Source organism: Choristoneura fumiferana, chromosome 18, assembly GCF_025370935.1.
Source record: "Choristoneura fumiferana chromosome 18, NRCan_CFum_1, whole genome shotgun sequence".
Taxonomy (NCBI): domain Eukaryota; kingdom Metazoa; phylum Arthropoda; class Insecta; order Lepidoptera; family Tortricidae; genus Choristoneura; species Choristoneura fumiferana.
In genome coordinates, this window is record NC_133489.1 from 16,001,351 (window position 1) to 16,022,267 (window position 20,917).

Below are 20,917 nucleotides of genomic sequence, written 5' to 3' on the forward strand. Positions count from 1 at the left end.
GAAAGCAGGTTTTTAGCGATGGTTCTTAGACATGTTTTATCAAAATCGGCTCAGCCGTTTTTGACAAAGTTGGGGGGTTTTCCAACTTTGGTTAAGGTAACTTATAACTTATAATGTTTGTCATTTGTGTTTATTTCTTTTTCTACTCCTATACTGTTATTTGTGATTTAGTTAATCACGAACACTACCTAATTTAAGAACATAAATACACTTAGTAGGTAGGTACATAACAAGATTCTGGAAAAGTCTAAATAATTGTCTATTCCCCGTACATAACAGCACTGTATCGTAATGTTGCTAAAACGATACTGAAACCACTTTCTTTGTTTTTAACCCCCGATGCAAAAAGAGGGGTGTTATAAATGAACTAAAAGAGTTTCCTTGCTCACCCGCGACCTTACGATAGCTAAGCTTATGCAAAATATGCGTGTTCATGCAGTTCCTCCACCTCCACACACTAAGAACACACACAAATCACACAAACCCATCTATCACCACCACCACACTACACTGACGCGTTTCAAACTCAACCAGTGTGAGGGTGTGAGGGGTGTTATAGTTTGACCGCTATGTGTGTCTGTCTGTGGCACCGTAGTTCTTAAACGGAAACCAATTTGAATGCGGTTTTCTTTATTTGAAATCAGGTTTTCTAGCAATGATTCTTAGACATTTTTCATCAAAATTTGAACTTTGAAGAGACAAAGTTGGGGGTATTTCAATTTTTTGTTCGTTAGGTTATTCTAAAAACGTTGCAGGCGTAAAAGCGTAAAAGGTGCAGCCACTTACTTAATTCATAATGGTCTTTATACATAACAAAAACTTTCCGAGCATAATCTGTAGCTGTCAACATAATTAACACGTATTGTTAACATCGTCTTTGGCAAGTAAACATCAATTAAAAACAAAATGTATCTTTAGACAATATTTGTCATTTTCAACCGACTTTTCCATCGACCATATTTCTCACTCGTTTATTGTTGTTTAGTGTACTTATATCTTTTTTTTTCGTTTGCCATACATTTTACCGGGCAGCCCCGAGGAGGGTTATTAATAAAGTAGTATGTAAAAGTTGAAAGTATACTTTTTCTCTGAAATTGTTTTTTATTTAATAAGTACCTAGTCGTAGAAAAAGTATTGTATGCAACAATGTACACATGTGTAATCCAAAAAAGCTCGTGGCGTCTTCTTCTTGCTATGTTCGCTACGCTCACGTCGTAACTCTCGCCACTCGCCTGTTTTGTTATACAACTGTTGCATAAAATGTTTACTATTATTTTTTTGTACATACCTAAGGAGTTTATTTACATACAATTTGTACTAAATGATTTAAAACTGAATCCAAAAAATTTAGATCTAAACGGCTGAGCCCAGGAAACAATATGGACAAACCCTATCCCGTCAGTTTGGGTAAAGCTCGGCTTAACTCTTCAGTCAGGTTTCATTTTTTGATGTGTCCCCATTTCGCTTAGCCGCCAGCTCGCCGGTTTATTTTATCAATATTTTATTTGTTGAAAGTGTACCGGGTACATGTAAAGTAAGTACGTACATGGTAGACTACAGCTACCAGGGGGCCGATTTCAGGAATCATACGTACTCAAAAATACCATTCGAAAGTGATCAAAACTTGTGCTGAATCTGAATTATGAGAAGAGTAAGTCGAAAATTTTATTTGAGTTGTAGTTTGCTAGCAATGCAGTACACAATTTTTTACCACTTTATGCGGCAATTGCCCTAAATGGATCGCCGCATGTGACTGCAACAGTGAAAAGGATTCGGCGAACCATATATAGGCAGACTAATAAGTGCAACGATCGTAGGCCGAAGTAGTTTGAAACAAGTTCGGCAAACGGATTATTTTAGGTTACCGAAGAAGTTTCATTCCCGGATTATAGTGATATAGATAGATTATAGTGACTGGTTTAAAAAGAACATTATTTTTCATACTCATAGCAGGTGGTAGGACCTTGTGCAAGGCCCGCCCGGATTGGTACCACCATCTTGCTCGCTAATCCTGTCGTGAAGCAGCAGTGCTTGCACTGTTGTGTTTCGGCGTGGAGAGCAAGACAGCCGGTGAAATTACTGGCACTTGAGGTATCCCATCTTAGGCCTCTAGGTTGGCAACGCATCTGCAATCCCCCTGGTGTTGCAGGTGTCTATGGGCGGTGGTGATCTTTTACCATCAGGAGACCCAGTTGCTCGTTTGCCATCCAGTCGAATAAAAAAAATCATAGGGATTTCCAATATTGCCGTCATTTTCCCAATGCCAACAATTTAATTTCTATCTGATCTGGATAATTTATGATACTTGAATTATAACGCTTGAGTGGAGTGGACCACACGATCAAATGAAATACTTACATTGGAATTTTCCAATTTTCAGCGGTACGGGCGTTCCGATTAAGCTAAATGTAATATTTATTTCACAAAATTTAATTACTTAAATCAAAGTTAAGTTCAAGTTTGACTGGCGCCTAGCCATTTACATTCCTCACATCAGCCAAAGGAATTTGTGTACAATTCCTAAGAAAATTGGAAAAGAATTGACGATAAATCTATGTTAAAAAAATGACTAAGCGTAAGAGTATACATTATAATTTTAGGACTAAATACCAGGTACTATACAAAAAATAACAGTTGGTATGAGTATAAATTGTAACACTGACTAGCCTTTAGGGGCATACATGTCCAAATACACGTGTATCACTGCTGCCATCTATACAAAATAACCATGAAGCCGTAGAGCTTGCAGTGTACCTAACATTGGCCGATTCATTCTCACAAGTTTGCATAAGTTTGAAATCAAATATACAGATGGCGTTATTATAAACTGCTGTGGAGGGCTGATGCTTTTGCGTTTTGATAGAATAATTTTATTATTATAATTACGACATTATTTATAGAGTAGAATTTAATTGGGGGCGCCACTTTTTTGTTGGTAAGTGTCACAATATTGACGTAAAATAATTGATTATTGGCAACAAAATTTTCATTCATCTTTCATCCATTTTCTACTCTTGATTCTATGTAGTATGTAGGTATAGGTAACAAACTAAAATTTGCGTAGAAATACGATTTCGTGTCTGTTTAAAATTCACAAGTACTTATTATGTTTTTTCTTGTGAACTAGGTAGATTAATATTACTTAATTAAAAAAAAATACAAATTCAAATACAAAATCACACAGGTAATTCCAGTACAGAGTACTTGGGGTGTTAAAAAAAGAGTTGTTGCTCTATGTTTCGCCGCAAGGCATACAAATTGTATACAGTAAATGAAGCTCCCAATGATTATAATCATTTAAAAAATCTTTTATTGTGTACTCGTAGTAAGCTTTTTTAACCACATAGCTATATAATTTACTCTTCAATTATGGTGGGTTCTTTTACAAAGTCAAAGAATAATTAAATGTATTAATAGCAGTGGCGTAGCTAGGTAACCTAGGGCCCTGGGGCAAATAAAAAAATGGGGCCCACTGCTATCAAAACTGGTAAGGTTTTTTGAATTAAAATCATTATATATACAAATACTTTAAAAATGCTAAGCAACTTTATCATCAGCTATAAAGCAGAATTTCGAGGGCCCTCTGAGCTTGAGGGCCACGGGGCACTGCCCCGCCTAGCCCCTTGGTAGCTACGCCACTGATTAATAGGAATTTATTTGGTTTAGGTACACTAAGCGACTAATATTATGGAAATTTCGTTACTACCAGGGCTACGTGGCAAAATGATCGAATATCGACGGCAATGTACCTTACCGCAACTTGACGATATTTCTCGTACCATCTAAATCAGAGGCCTTGTTGTCTAAAGCGCTAACGTTCTCGATCGCATTCACCAACTCTTTCTACTCTTCTTATACCGTGTGACAGAAAGAAATGGTGAAAACGATTGTGATTCGTTTGCTTAAGACAATAAGACCTGTGTAACAGTTGTCTGTCACCACCATTGACTTATTTATTTATATCGGCAAACAGAAAGTTTGATGCCCTTGATTTGATACGTTAATAATAAACACGATAGATGGTGAACATTGTTGTTTCCGTTTCCTATGTTAATTGAGTTTATTTACCTACTACGTACGAACTCTTTCGTTGCGCCTCTATCGCCTTCGGACAACTCGAACTTGCCCAATGAGGTGACTCTCAGGGTCAGAGGAAAATATTTTTTTAATATTCCGATGCCAATGACAAGCGTCTTGCAGCAATTAAGATATAAAATGTACTTAAGCATCAATTTGGAAGCGGAACTTTTGGGCTGCCGCACTTTATATGTTTACTTGGAGATGTAAAAACAGAGTGAAATCCTAGTTTACCTTTTTACCCCTGACGCAAAAAGAGGGGTGGCTGTGCATAATATCTCTTAGAAGGATAAATCTTTATTTTGATGAAGGAAGTTTTTGATTGAAAAGTTAGTTTATTCGAGACGATTCTTAGCTAATTTAAATTAGTTCAACTGTTAAAACTTTGAAATGATAATGTCGGCGATTTTGTTACTTTTTTAAAGTTGTTTAGATAGTTAATAGGTATACTTACGAGTATGCGATAATAAATGGTAAAGGGTAGAAAATTACTGAAAGAAGAGCTAAAAAGTTCTTAACAAGTAGCTGCTATATTCAAGCCTTTTACGTCAAAGTTACAGTTACATAGACTGGCGCCCTCATTTAATCTCCACTCTTTAATGTTGGATTAATTTTATTTTCTTCTGGTAGGTAAGTTATCAGAAATTTTGATTACGACTTACTGGAACCAGTTTTGACGTTAAGTTATTGTAACCATGTTTTTTGCAATACCTACCTACATGCACTAAGATTATATTACCACGAAACCAATTGATAACAAAAACTGTACAAACCACTTGCTTTTAAGCATTAACTTTAGTTTATAATTTGATTCGCACCTGTAAGCTTACATTCTAGGACACATTTTGCTAAAATCATAAGAAGGTAATGTTCTAAATAAGACTAATTGTAATTGATAAGCTTTATGAGTTTAGTAGGACAAAGCACCGCCGCTGGGCGTGCCGCTGCATTCGCCAGCAAGGACGCTGTGACTGATGTAGAGACCTAGAAGTGGCTGTCACATATTTTGCTATTTAAATCATGATGTTATTACCTAAAATATTCACGTTTATATACCTACAAGTTTATTTAAGAAATTAGGTTCTCAGTCTTGTTTTGATTACTTCTTCGAGATTTTTTATAAAACTCCCCCTTTTTTTACTAAGTACACCTACTAATTTTCCCTGAGCAATCTATTGTCATTGAGAACCCCAAATGAGAGCTTTCAACGTCTATAGGAAGGTGCCATCATTCACCTTGAAAAACTATGTTTTAAGGCAATCGAATACACTCAGATTTAAGCCTTCTCAGAAATATTTTTTAATATTTTCATCAGCATTCCGTTAAATAATTTTATGCACTTTCTTTATAAGTAACTTAGTCCAGACCTCTTACTTTCCTAATCGCAACGTTATTGGGTTGGTTCTATTTTAAACGCCTTACCAAGTATGTACAACGGTTTTAAGCCGAGGACAAGGTAAAAAGTCAAGTAACATTGTTGCACAAAAGATCTCTGTCGAAAATCTTTGAAGAAACTTAGCTCCCATACTTTGTAACACAAATAAGATTTGCATTCTCGATGAAAAGTGGATGCTACCATTGGCCTCAGCAACTACGCAACGCATCAACTGTTTGCAGCATGCGGTGTGATGGGCTATACTTTACATCAATACTTAGTGTGTTCCAATCTTTAGCAGAACTTTGTGAACCACTACTCAATACCAGTGTTGGTTTGTTCCGCTCTTAGACATCCCACTAAATATTAAAAATGCGAAATTTTGTAAGTCTGTTTGTTACCTCATCACGTCTAAGCCGCTGCACCGTTTCAGATGAAATTCGGTGTAGGTACAGATAGTTTGAGGCCCGGTAAAGAACACAGGATCGTTTTTATCCCGAAAAATTGCATAATTCCCGCGGGATAGCCATAAAATAATTTCACGCAGATGAAGTCGCAGGCGCGTATAACAGACTAGTCGATTATATATTCTGGTTCAGTCCATCATTCTGATTTTTCTGTCGTTCACTACGGATTAACGAATATTATCGAAATAATTTAACTATCACTAACGCGAACTAGAGTAACGCGAGTAACTAATGTCGAAAATCTTTCTGGGGTTAAGTTCAGCGCTAGGCGCTTCTAGCAGCTCGCGCGCCGCGGCGCAGGCAGCGCGGGCGCACCACCGCGGTGCCATTCGACAACCACTCGTCGAGGCGCGCGCAACATGACCCCGCGGCTCCCTCTGCGACTGCACGTGAGTGACAACCTTTATTGTTCTATATTACATCACTGGAACCAGGAGGGTGATACTAGAGACATGATTATAATCAATCCTACATGACTCAGTAAATGCATACACAAGTCGTTTTACCACCGTATTTACATGAAACATTCGAATTTATTTTTTAGTGAAATTTACTGTAGTGTTAGTTAACACACAACTTACTCGATACCTAATACTAAAAACAAAGGAACACTAATCTCCCTGATCACTGCTACTTAATGCTAGGTAGTCTATAATTAACTGATTTGCCAAACATTGGTCATAATTACATCTACAGAATCACCCTATATTTGGAAAATTATAAGAAACATGAACCCTTAAGGTCTCTATGACCTGCACACTAGTTTTAGTTTACTTTCGATTAGAGACCTCCTTTCATCCCTCAACACTCCACACTTCTAAACACTGTCGAGGTTTAACAAATGTTATTTTAATACACTTACATGTGCGATTTAACTGTGATTGTAAAAATAATAAAAGGTTTTTAATGCAAATTTCATTCAATGTGACTGATATTTCAGTCTACATACTTTATACCTATTCCACTATTGCATTAATATATAAATAGACCAAACGAAAAACAAACATACCTAAGGTTTCAATAAGAGCGCCTAGGCCTAGACCTAAGTATTCTAATTATCTCCTGTACGTATGTCAATTGTGATTAGTATTATGTACGTTGGCACTTATTTAGTGTGTAGTATTTATGTTTCTTTAAAATGGAAGAAAAATGTTAAGTCAAAGACTGCCTACCCCATACAGTCCCGTAATAGGGCTGGTTGAGACGTTTGAACATTTCGTAGAGTTAGTGCTTGTTAATAGGTTTTAGTATCAAAGTTTGCACACTTTTAGACACAAGGACGCTTGGTTGAATTAATTAAATAAAATAATAAATAAATAAATCATAATACATCTACAGTGGCGCCGCTACTATTTTTTTTATCTTTACGAGACTGGTGTATTGTTACAGATTATACAAAATAGATTTCACACTTTCATTTGAAAACCACTAATTATATATTCACCTACCAGTCGGCCTACCGCTAAGCAACGGTGTTAGTAGAAACCACGAAGTTCATTTTCAAGTGACAGTAGCGATGAGTAATAAGTTTTTCCAAAAACATGACATTAAATATTGACGTTGTGTTACAAGTAATAGGCCGGAAAGTATCGCGCGGTCACTCTAGCGGCCTGCAAAGAAATTTCATACAAATTTCCCGCCTTCGGCCGGCAATGCGCCTGTCTCTGTCTCTTGTTTCAACGCGAGCTGCGGCACGGCGCGCGCCCGCCGCCAGCACCGTCGCACGCAGCCGCCGCGCCAGCAGCCACACAATATGGCAACGAGACTGCATCCATTTCTTGTTTTCTTTTTATTTTATTGTTTGAGAAAAGCACTATACAAGCCTCGGCCGGAACGCGGGGTTGCCGGCGTCGCATCCCTATCGCATCTACTTATATCTACTTGGCCGGCAACCCCCTACTTCCCGGCCTCAACAGTACCTAATGTACTATACCAAACTAATAAACTTTTCCGCCAATCTATCAATTTAAATTAGTTCTTAGAACTTGCCTATACTAATCGACCTTAAAATATTTCCTGCTCCAATTCATTACGATATCTTTGAGTGGGAAGTGTTATAAAGTCATATAATAGTTAATGTAATAGCGACACATAGGTCGTAAAAACGCAATCTGTTTTGTCGCTCATAGACCTTATCAATCACAATGTCACAGGGTATAAAATGTTCAAAAAATTGTGTTAATGATTATGCCTTGATAATCTTTCGCTTGCAGTTTTCAGTACAATTAAACGCCAAAAAGTCAAAAAATTAGAACTATAATGCAATGAATGATCCTAAAATAGTCTGGTCCATGATATACTTGCTAAAATATGTATTTTTTCTTTAGATTGTATATATAGGCTTTGATGTTTTAAGCGCTACAAATAACATTGAACCTTAGGGTGGTAAAAATTTCTTGGTCGACTATACCTAAGTATATATGATGTTTTTAGACGCTCAAAATAAATTTAAGCACGGAGAGATAAAAAATACACGTTGTAGTAGAGATTTATAGGTTAATGATCGTTTGTAGCTCAGTATTTTCATAACTAAATATTCTTGATTAAAAAAAAGCAGTACCTCAGTGCTACTTGAAGCATAGAATGAAAAAAGTGTCGCCTTAGTAATTATCTGCAACTAACAGGCATAAAGTTATAATACAGCAAGTGACAAAACATTCTTTCCGCTTCTGTTTTTTTTTTCTATCTTCGGTGTGTCTGACGGGTTTTTTTGCTCCATTGTTTGAAGTAGTGCAAATATCGTGTGCTTTGGTGCCGATAATCACCGTATCAATTACTAAGTTAAACGGTTTCTTCACTGGTGATTTTAAATAAAACAAAAAAATCGGTCAAGTACGACTCGCACTCGTACATTAAGGGTTTTGAATAAAGAACAATTTTGAATTCTCATCCTCTTTGGCTGTCGGTGGTTGATGGCGCTAAACCCTTGTCATGTGCCGCGGCACAAAAAAAGTCGCTGTCAGCGCGATTCATCTTCAATAAATCGGCGGACGAGATATATTGTGAAAAATAATAAACAATAAAAAACAATAAACATAGTGTCGATGCGGACTCTACAGGCTGGCGAGCGCTTTATATCGAAGTCGAGTTATTTGAGGTTTGTGGTTCATAAATTGTTATTCAGTTTTAATGCTGTACTAAAATGAATAAACCACGAACTTAGTGACAGTCATACTACCGAAGTCCATATACTATCGAAGGTTTTATAAAACAACAAATAGGTAAACGTTCAAACAACATAGGGTCACTCGCGTTGCCCCTAGCAACTGCCGGCTGTCACCTATTGGTTGCCTAACAACGCCAAAAAACGCTGAAAAAATATGTTGCCCCATACAAAAATAGAAAAAAAAATTAACTCGCATCAACGCGTGGCACATAGTTCGACAGCTCTTTTGAAAAGATAGTAAGGTTTCTCAAGAACTTTTTGATTAAGTGAAGATTTTCGGAAATAATCGCTCCCAAAGTAGCAAAACTTGTGCCCCCCCCCCCTCTATCTTGTAAACCGTTTGTCCATAAAATATGCAAAAAATATGGAAAGGTAACGCTTAATAACTTTCAACGAAAATTGGTTTCAACAGGTTTCAACATGATCGGATATACCGTTTTTGAGTTATTGCCGAAAAACTGCGCTTCTCAACAAAAGGACGTAAGTGCCGTGAAGATACGCTCTTTTTCTGGTAATATATTTTAAGACTGTAGTAAGTGTTTTAATTGTATTATATTGCACATAATATTACTTGATTTTTTTCGTAATGGCTACGGAACCCTATCTTGGGCTTGTCCGACACGCTCTTGGTCGGTTTTTTACTAATGATTGAGCCCAGCATTAAAATGCGAAATAGATTAAGTGGATAAATGTGAGGAGAAAGCTCTTTATAACAAAGAAAATTACTATACCAGCATTGCATATACGTAGGTAGGTACCTATAGAGTGAGAGCTTCGTGCTTTTAGATGCAACGCAATGCTTGCAGCAGACTACAGCTCGACACGGTTCGTCGACCCTGCAGCCTTAACAGGGAATGCACAATGATGCACAAACCTCCTTTTAAATGTTACACCATTTATCATTCTTTCACCTTACTGCATTGAACGAAGAATTTAAATGCCAATCTTTTACATTTCCTTGTAATATTTTATTAATCTTTTATTTAAATTTACTCTTTAGCCTTGTATTTTCCGATAAGCGATCAAATGACATATTTAAAGCATAGCAATCTTGGAATATTAAGTAATACGACGGTAATGGAGACATGCATGATGCGTGTTGTGCGTAAACGTATCGAAGTAATATACTAATCTTTGGCTTTATCCAAGTATGCTTACTTATTTGCCAACTTGAAACTAAATTTAAAAAGTTTATACTATGTATGACTGAACTTCGTTGCCAGCCAGTATGAATGAAGGTTTAAAAAGAAGAGTCTAAAAAAAGAAGTTTTATTAAAATTTACATTGCGCTTCAACGCTTTATTTTATTGATCTGTTCTATAAATTTTATTTTATAATATAATTAAATGATGTCTAGGTACTTAAATATTACAATATCAATGAACTACAGAGTATCGCACGGTTTGCGGTCAGTTCGATGGGACCTTGGCATTTCAATTTGTCATGCAGTTGGAGACGTTTGTTCGGGTACATGATGGAATAGCATGATACTATTTATAAAGCAAGACCAATCGGAACAATCGAGTGCTATGAGAAAATAGTCTATTAACCTCAGGGAAGAAGATTAATGTTCCGGGCAATGATTCCGAAAAGTTTGATAAAAAAAAACAATTACTTGGATTTTTTTCCTGAGTAAGTTACTTCTTATTTACACTGCAGTCGTAAAGATCGACAGATAAACTAAGTGTCTGAAAGGTTTGTTCAAATTATATAGTGTCACGCCATCTTTTAGATAAATTTTCTGTGGTATCAGGTATGGTATCTGTCCCAACAGCAGGGAATAGTTTTCTTCAAGTTTTCCAGTGCAAAAAGTTAATACACAGTTTTTCAAATGAATCGGATTTTCAAAACCTAGGTCCGGTCAAAGACTTTAATTTATGAGCCACCATGGCACCTTTTCATAGGAAAAAGCATTACGATGTTCCTTGTTAATTACGAGTAATGCGATGTCACCATGACGTTTACTGTGAAATGGTTCCTCATGTGTGTGTTTCTGGTATTCTCATGAATTAAAGTTCTTGACAGTGCCTACTGCCTAATTGCAATTGGAGCCCAGTGTCAAATTAGGCTTGTGCAAACTTTCAAGAGCATTAAGATGTAGGTTAATGTGTCTGAAATTGTTAAGACACAGCAAAGATTATCGCGACAATATGTTTCCTACTCCCACGAGCGCTTAGCTTGTTGCGAAACAAAGTAACAAATAATGTGGGTATTTAACTACCTACAACAATTAAATGCTTCTCAATACATGACATGAACACAAAAAAATAAGTCGAGCCAAACAATTCACGTTCAAGATTATTGGTTGGTTGCTTGATTATTGATACACTATTTAGGGACAGGTTTAGAACACAATAAGTAAACGTAGTATTATTAGTCCCCTCAATGACGGCCTTAAAGATAAGTAGGTTAAAAATAGTTATGTGCTAAAGGATCTTTTTCCAGACCGCCTCATAAAATTACTTAAATCCTTGATAACAAGCAAATTCGTCCAATTAAGTACAATGTGGGACGACGATTAATGTAGAGTAATTGTTCCATATCAAATGAATAGAAGTATGTTGGCGGCTCAAAATTTGACCTAATGTTTGTTTTTTTTCATTTCAAATTATACGTACGTACAAGCAATTGCATCATAGACGTATTGATTTACTACCTTTAATTGGTATGGAACATGACTCCGTCGTCATCTTAGCCCGAAGCGCGAAAACTGTTTGTCCACGGATTTCGACGCAACACCGTAAATATTTGACGTTTCCATATTTCGCAACACGACCGAGTTTCCAGGATTCCTTTGTTTATTTAACGGGTATTTAATTGGCCAAATAAGTCTCGGGTCGTGGCCATTCGAGATCCGGAAGTCGGCATACAATGGCGCACCTTGGCCGCACCTACCCTCAAGGCTTAAGAAATGGAACGTGCCACAAAAAAGGACAAGTGATTCTTGTAATATATGTCATGATCGGGTTCAGTATGTTCTAAAAGCTCTGTCAATGCCTGAGTGCGTTGTATTGTGTCCCACTAATAATATAAGTGCGAAAGTTTGTAAGACTTTTCATTTGTTTATTTGTTTTTTACTTCATCATGTCTAAACCGCTGAACCGATTTAGATGAAATTGAGTATAAAGATAGTTTGCATCCCGGGGAAGGACATAGGATAGTTTTTATACCGTAAAATTGCATGGTTCCCGCGGGATAGCGAAAACCGAATTCTACGTGGACGGAGACGCGGATAACGGCTGGTATATAACATAAATAGTGGGAAGGTAAACATCCGAGTGCGCGACACGCTAAGACCCAATAGATCACCTTGCTGTCATCTCTATTGCTAATGACATAAGATTAACACTTTATAGATCAAGAATAATTAAATTGAATTGGGAGCAACGCGACTCGGTCCAGTCACGACGAGCGCCGAGTCGTGTTGCTCCCAGAAGAAGGATTACGGATCAGGCGAAACATGTAGAGCTAAACTCGATTTCAGAAGTGAGTTATCCGTGTTGTTATCATTTAAAATGAGTGAGTCTCACGGTAGTTTCATGTACAAAATTGCAAATTTTTAGGTCCCATTGCATTGTCACCTTTTACAACACCCACGGGAAGAGGTGGGCCCGTCCTATTTTAAAACCGGGCATGGCACGGACATACTTTTATGCCAGGAGAAAACTAAAAAAAATATATTTCACACTACAATTTTACAATATTGGTTCCAGAAATGTCATTTTTTAATGATATCAGAGCAGCCAAATATTAGTCTTACAGAACGATGAAACTATGCAATGCTTTTTTTCACGCTGATATTCAATAAGTTCATCAAATTAAGCAATTCAGTTACAATCAAATACTTACTTATCTTTTAGATTTCACGCTCTGAAAAATGTGGTAGATAATATAATATAAAGTTAATAACAATGACAATTATGGTAAAAACTGCCTGCACTGCTGCTCGATGAGAAAACAGAGTTTATATTCTTGTATTACAATAATATATTTTGATTTAATGTATCAATACGACATTAAAATGCGTACCCACGTAGCTGTAGCCTACACGTATGGTATGATTGTTGGTACAGTATGTAAAAACATGAATATTTATTTACACCTGTTGCTCCATATTCAATGTGTATTATTGAATTATTAATCTTGGCTACAAAGTATTTTCCATTAAATTTTCTAATTAAAAACCCAGTTCAGTTTAATAAGGCTGTTAGAAATGACGTATAACAATTACCTATTCTATTTCTCAAACTTTTTCGTTCGTGAGAGGAGGTTTGTGCGTATGGGCATGTATCTGAATATCGAAAAGTTAAACATCGATAGTTAAAATATCGACGGTCAAAATATCGAACCTAACCTACTTTCGATATCGAGATATATTAATTTTCGATATTCAGATATGTCTCCGTGCGTATTGATATGCCACCAATGACAACAAATATTTCAGCAAAATGCAATAATTTTAAGCGTCATCAATTTTCCCGCTTTAACGCCCAAGTTGACTTGCTTTGTGTTTTGCTTTTGTTGTTTTTAAGAGTGTTTAAACAGCAAGAAAGACAAAGCAATTTACCCCCCTGATCACCGATTAAAAATCATCATGATCATAAATAATGGCACCGACATAACCTGCACGTTTTAGCCTATTACGACTAAAACAGTTCTTATTTTGTACCAAGACAAAATATATTACGTTGTTCCTTGCATTCACATTAAATGAAAGACAATATATGTGCCCTAGATTTCGTAACCATACACCTGTTAGCCAAGAAAAAAGCACAATTTAGATTATGCATATTTGTCATTATTCTCATTATACCGGGTGTGGCATGTAATACGAGCAAAAAATTAAAAATTAGGTCGTCCTCGTCAAACTGAACAACATTAGTTCAGCGACTTTTAAAAATAATGGAGTCTTTGAATTTTCTCTTTTTAATAAATCAATAAATAATAAATATCACGGGATAATTCACACCAATTGACCTAGTCCCAAAGTAAGCTTAGCAAAGCTTGTGTTATGGTCGCTTGTGGTATGGCTTGTGTGGTGAGTCGTGATTTTAATTTACTTAGGGTATTATGTCTCATTTGGCAAAATTGGAACCGTAAAAATTGACAGAGAGTGTCAAGAACCTTTTTCTCAGAAACACGTGGTCAGTAGGTTAGTTTGATTGATTGAATATTCTTGATTGTAAATGTTTTTCATATTTTTTATATTGTGTGTGATCAACAAACTTACCATACATTTGTCGATGTTCAAAGTGTAAGTACTGTGAAAAAGGCCTACCTGAAAAATCTGTATACCAGTGTTAAGTCAAACTATCCCAACCATCTTGCACCTGCTGAAATATGTATTCCAGAATAATTTGAAAACAGCTTGTAGAATCACATTTAGCAGAATTATGTTATTCTAGACGGGCAACAAGAATCGGTGACGCAGTGTTCAAGGCAAATCCTAATTGCTGTACGGCTATTTAATGAGATTCAATAAACTAGTTGCCGTCATAAACTGGGAAAATTATAGGCTAAAACTGTTAAAACGAGTACATAGGATAGAAGCTGGTTCCGGTCACGATCGTGTAAAAAACTAGGACGAAGATTACTGTGGTTGATATAATTGAATTGCGATAAGTGCATCAAAGCTCAAAGTATAATAAGGTATGAATAATATACTAATCTTCAAGCCGCAGCTTCCTCTGCGTTAGTAATATGCATCCTTGCTATAATACGGTATTTGACTATTTTGTATATGTTTTATAAATTAAAACTACACAATGCCTGTTATCGAATAGAAAAACCATTTTTAAGCTACCTTTACAAATAACAAAGTTACAAAGGTTTGAAATTCAAGATTAGACAGAGAAAGACATACTGGCATGTGACGTCACACGCCAGTACCGCTATACTTGCTGCATAGAGAAAAGCGTTTGAGAAAGAGACATGTATATAGATTTTTCAAAAATCACTGTAAATCCAATTTTCAACCGATTTAAATTTTCTCTTCGCTAAACACTATCTGTATATCTATATTTTCATAATAATATTAAAATATGGCAAAACCAGGAGTTGTCAAATACCGTATTACTTCATTAGGCTAAATATGTCCTACATTGGGATCGTTCAGGGGGCTTGAGGAAGATGTGGCTCACACCTCCTTAAATTAAATATTGAAAACAATTTTCTTTATCTCATTCTTAAACATTGTTTGTATTGTACTTATATGTGTATAGTTATATCTGTACATAGTTGTTTATTTTTATGAGTTTATGTATTATATTATTATTATTTAAATCATTCCATTGTATCTTCGACTAAAGAGTTACATTTTCACTTCTTTATCCTTGCTAATATTACAAATACAAAGTTAACTTTCATCTCTCTGTCTCTTAAGTACCTCTTCGCGCTCAAACCACTGAGGCGATTTAGATGAAATTTGGTATGGAGATAGTTTGGGCCCTGGTAATCTCTATATAAGTATACTGTAGTTTTTAAATTGAAATATCTAAATAAGCCTGTCAAAATTTTCTTCCGCCCGGGCGGCTGATACACACGCTACGCCACTGGTTGTGTCCTTCCTAATTCATTATGATACGTACTCATCGCCAGTGAAAGTTAAAACCACAATCTCTGCAATAATCCATTTCTTGAGTAGTATTTGTAGGTATGTTTGTAAGTTTGCATGAAATTTTTATTCCTCTTAGGCGGTCCAGAGTTAACTATTTATGAGTAACTATGACAAGTGTTAACACAGGGTTATATAGTGTCAATATCTATAGGGCTTTCATTTATAACCTAGGGTTGATGATTATTTTTTTAAGCCTTGTGATTTAACTTTTGTATTGTAACCTTATAAGCTAGGTTAGTCAAAAATAAGTGAGTATAGTAATTTGATTTTAAATATATCCTAATATATTATGGTGTCTCTTTCAATGCCTTCAATTAGGATCTCTAAGCATCCGTCGCCATTAAACTGGCTTTAGCTGCTCAAAAAAAGCTGAATATCTACGCTATACGAGCGAGAAAGACGCTGCTTTTTAAACGGTTTTTGGTTGGCCTCAACCTATTACGTGTCGATTGCTCAGGGACGACCCTTACAAACTATTGTGAAGAATGAAGTTTATGAAGTTTAAAATATTATTTCGTTTTAATTCCAGTTAGCATGGCTGGTGCTGGCGCTGTCGTCAGCCGAGCCTGCGCCGGAGCCCGGACGCGTGCCGAGGGTTTACAACGCACTCATTACCTCCAACCAGAACTTGGAGCCGAGCAAAGCGTATCCGGTTTACCAGCCCGTGATACACGACTTCGGCTTCCCCTACTCGCCTGTTTTCTACGGCGATTACCCTATCAGTAATGTATGAAGCAAATTTTTCTTTACCATATCAGGCAGTACAGATGTGCATTAGTAGATTGATAACCAAGGGTGGAAAGTGACCCATTTCACCCGAGATATTTCTGGCGCTCGATCGAAGTGAGAACGCCAATAGTTCGAGAGGAAATGGGTAATTTCACCCGAGTTAGACACTACTTTTCATTTCGACTGTGAGGAAAGTAAAATACTAAAAAAAATGAGAACAATAATAAATTGAATTTACTTATATCCAACCTCCAACGGTACCTTTTCGACCTGGCCACTTGCCACGGCCAACTATAAAAAAAACGAGTTGGTCACGCACGACCAAGGAGCTTATTTACAAAACTGGAGGTTGAACGCCGAACGAATAAGTTTGACCTTTATTTTATTATTTATTTATATATTCCTTCTCTTTCATTCACATTTCACAAATGACTTCCATCTCTTTCTCAACCTAACTAAAGAAAGAGATGGAATATGTTCGTGACGTAATAAAGATAAAATTTCTTGTTTCAAACGGATGATCGGCGTTCAACCTCCAGTGTTGTATATAAGCTCCTTGGTCACAACGTGCATCTAGATGGCCATGCCGAAACGTGAATAAAAAGTGTCATTGATGTGACTCAATTATATTCGACTCCGTAGAAATAAAAATAGTTTTTCATCTCTCCTGTTCGGAAAGTTTAATTTTCATGAGTTGATAGCCGGGTGGAAAATTGCGTTTTCATCTCTAGGGTGGAAAGTTTTTTTTTCTTTAATTTTTCGATTAGCCACAGAGTCGATGATAATTGAGTTACGTCATATTATTAAAAAAAAAACTTTTATATGTCTAAATTCAGCTATACATTAAAAGACGTGCTTATTACGATAGGTGCACATTAAAAACATTTTACAGTTGGTCTATTTTTTTCCGTAAATCAGAAAATCAACATTTAAAATGATTCTCCTATTCTGCTGCCCGCCATAATGTCATGATAGCATAAAACTTTTTTTTCTCATGTCGGCATGGCCATCTAGATGCACATCGTGACTCGTGTCGTGACCAAGGAGCTTAAATATACTTACAACACTGAAGGTTGAACGCCGAACATCCATTTGAAATTTCAACTGGTTATTCTTTTTTATTTTTTATTGTTACGTGTAGTTTAATAAATCATAAAAACTATCGACCAAAAGCCATTCAAAATAGAATTCTTTTTCATACGAACTCTGTAATATCCAATGCTAACTTTTTTTCTATATAAAAGCTTTATTGTTATTTACTACCTACTTTAAAACAGATTTACAATATTATTTATTCAATTATTAACCAACTTAATACCTAGGTAGCATTATTTTGGTTATTCTTAATATACCTCTTTTACAAAATGTGCGTGTAGTATTTTACTTTCCTCATAGTCGAAATGAAAAGTAGAATGTCTAACTCAAGTGATATTACCCATTTCCCCTCGAGCTATTGGCGCTCTCATTTCGTTCGAGCGCCGAAATATCTCGGGTCAAATGCGTCACTTTCAGCCCTTGGTTATCAATGTACCATTGAATAGTAACTATTCCATCGGGAAAAGTCGGATTTCAATCGAAATAAGACGGAACCCGAAGTGTCAATCAGCTAGTGTATTAAATGAAAATGAGTGACATTTTCATATATATTACTATGGAATTTTATTATTTAGTGTCAAATGTACGACTGTAAAGATCTAGCAAATATTGTTTTTCCATCGTATTTTATCGAATAAGTTTGAATTTATCTTACTTTCTCAATTACCTTCAGTTAACTTTAGTAAGCTAGTTAAGAAAGTGAGATACAAGTGCAACCCTACCTTCGAATGAGAATGGGTACTGAAACTTATTGAGACAGCACGATAAATAGGGCAGAAGTACCGGTTTTGGCCAACTTAAGGCCGTTTTTGGCCAGTTGACATTAGTCATATATAAAAAGTTATAGTATTAAACGAATATGTTTAGTGAGTTTTCAAAAGTTTATACTGAAACGAATAAAGTTTATAATGATTTATTACTATAAATTTATTTCAAACGTATATTTAAACAATAAATGGCCACAAACGGTACAGTGGCCACAAACAGTACTTCTGCCCTACAAACTTTTCCGATAAAATACCATCAAACCAAACCAAATCAAACAAACCAGTACATCTGCACCGTTTTGCTGATTACAGTGATTACTAACACAAGGTGTCTTAAATTTGTTCTGGAATGCTTCAGCAGATGGTCGAGTTACTTTGATTGACCGAATAATTTGCAATCGGATTTTTATATTCAACATTTCATTACATTTTTGATGCGGTATACTTTGAACATCTATCAACGTAGGTATGGAGAAATTTATCAAACATAAATAAAAAAAACCTTAACAGAGATGTTTAATCATACTAACTCAACCATGTGCCCAAATATCTCTACACCTATAAAACAGTACCGTGACTGACTGACTGACTGACTGACAGAAAACGCACAGCCTAAACTACTGGTGCTAGAGATTTGAAATTTGGCATACATGTACCTCGAGTGTTGTAGAGGTGCACTAAGGAAAGATTTTTCGAAATTCCCACGGGATAGGGAAATATCTAAATAAAATTAGTTTCTTTGTTTGTAGTCGAATCTCTGAAACTATTGAGCCGATTTTAAAAATTCTGTCACCGTTAGTAAGCTACACTATCCTTGAATTGACATAAGTTACTTTTCATCCGGAATAATGCAAAATTCCCTCGGGATAGAAATTAATTAATTTAATTTCGGATCTGATTTAAAAAAATCTTACATATTATGTGATATGACTATCCCCAAATGAGAAAGACTACTTTTTCTACCTAGATAAAATAAGCGATTTGGAAAAATAATTTGCCACGTTCCCTTAAATCTCAAAAGTTTCAAAATTATATTACCGAATACACTTATTAAATGATTTCAGGGTCTGATCCCGATTCCGGCTGCATCTCCTAAGGGCCAGCAGCCACCGCCAGCGGCCCCTGCGGCCGCTCCAGAATCTCCGACAGCGTCTTCAGAAGCTCCGCCAGAAGAAAATACGCCAGAAAAAGAAGAGAGCCCACCACCCCCGTCTGAGCCAAAACCTGAATCCGACGTCAAACCCTCATCCGCGCCACCTCCACCGCCCAGCACGGAGTCTCCTATACCGTTGAATGAATTCGGGCTACCTCCTCACGTTCTTCCATTAGGACGCATAGACCCGGCTTACAACGGCTTCACGCAAGTCGGGCCTTTCACGTATTCGTACCCCTTCAGATTCTACGATCCGTACGATCCGTTTGCGTTCAACCCGTATGCGAGCTTGCCGCCTTTATATCGGCCGTCGTTGGTCAATGCTTTGGGGCCGCAGAGCTCCGTAGTACCAGTGCGGGCTAGTGCGCCCGCGCCGGCTGTTAGCCCGTCCCGTGACGACGTCCCGCCCGCCGAGCCCAACGACTTAAACTTACTCAACTATTCATCTAAAGACCCCGCTATACCTAACGTCCCTCCACCTCCTCTTCCCGCTGGTGGACTAAAAACTGACAAGTCAGAATAGTGGTGTGATAATCAAAATAAGTTTTTATAAGTGAAGTGTTAAAAATATTTGATCTAGGCTTGTTTACACTTTGTGAAATAGTAAGTGCAGGTAATAAGTGATTTAGTTAACATGTTTTTACGATGATGTGTTGTGTTGAAAAATCGATTTCACATTGCTTAGTTGTGCTTTGTGCAGGTGCAAAGTGTAGAACAAAATGAAGGACGAACAACGAATAGAATTACGAAATATTTAAAAAAGTATAGTCGTGGTAAGTAATCGCTTCAGTAATTTAGAATGAGATGTTAGTTGAAATCGAGAAACCTAAAAGTTTATGGCAAAGAAAATCCTCCTTTTTATACCGCTCGCATTCGTCCGTACCTACTATGCACTTAACAACTACTTAACAGGCAAAAATAGGCCGAGCGTCTAGGTATTCACTATACTTTACACTCGCACTTCGCACTCGCACTTGCTACTTCGCTAAGTGTAAAAAAGCCTTAATAAGTATCTAAGCACTTTTAACTACGGTTACTTAGATGGATGTTGTTGACGTTCCGGATTCATCATTCACTTATACGCCTAGAATAGATTTACATTTAACTTGTATACTTTATATTGACGACTTGATGAGGCATGACAAAGTTCCTGGTGATATTTTTTGTATTTTATCATTAACTGTACAAGAGTTGTTGATGACAATAATTTTTCGTCTACATAACTATTTATAAAAAAATAAATCCCAAGTAATGTCTTTCTTCATTTCGACGGGAATATACCACTCATAATAGTAGAAGACTGTGTTGTTGTTGTCGTAGTTGTAGATGAGAGTGCATATGCAGAAGTTAAACTTGAAGGCGTGGTAGCGGATAATATCACCGTACGGACTGCGCGCGCGCACGTATACGCAGCGCGGCTCTTTATCCACGTTCAGCCAGCCCTGTGTATAAAATACCATTATGTAATAAAA

The 20,917-nt window shown here is 36.5% G+C and overlaps 1 protein-coding gene across 1 annotated transcript; it reads left to right on the plus strand.

Moving 5' to 3' along the window:
* Positions 1 to 6,247: 6,247 nt before the first annotated feature.
* Positions 6,248 to 20,693, plus strand: LOC141438002 (uncharacterized). The gene is made up of 3 exons (XM_074101621.1): positions 6,248 to 6,308; positions 16,231 to 16,428; positions 19,357 to 20,693. Exons 1-3 carry the CDS (start codon positions 6,279 to 6,281, stop codon positions 19,966 to 19,968), a joined length of 840 nt encoding a protein of 279 aa, XP_073957722.1. The 5' UTR covers positions 6,248 to 6,278; the 3' UTR covers positions 19,969 to 20,693.
* The last annotated feature ends 224 nt before the right edge of the window (positions 20,694 to 20,917 follow it).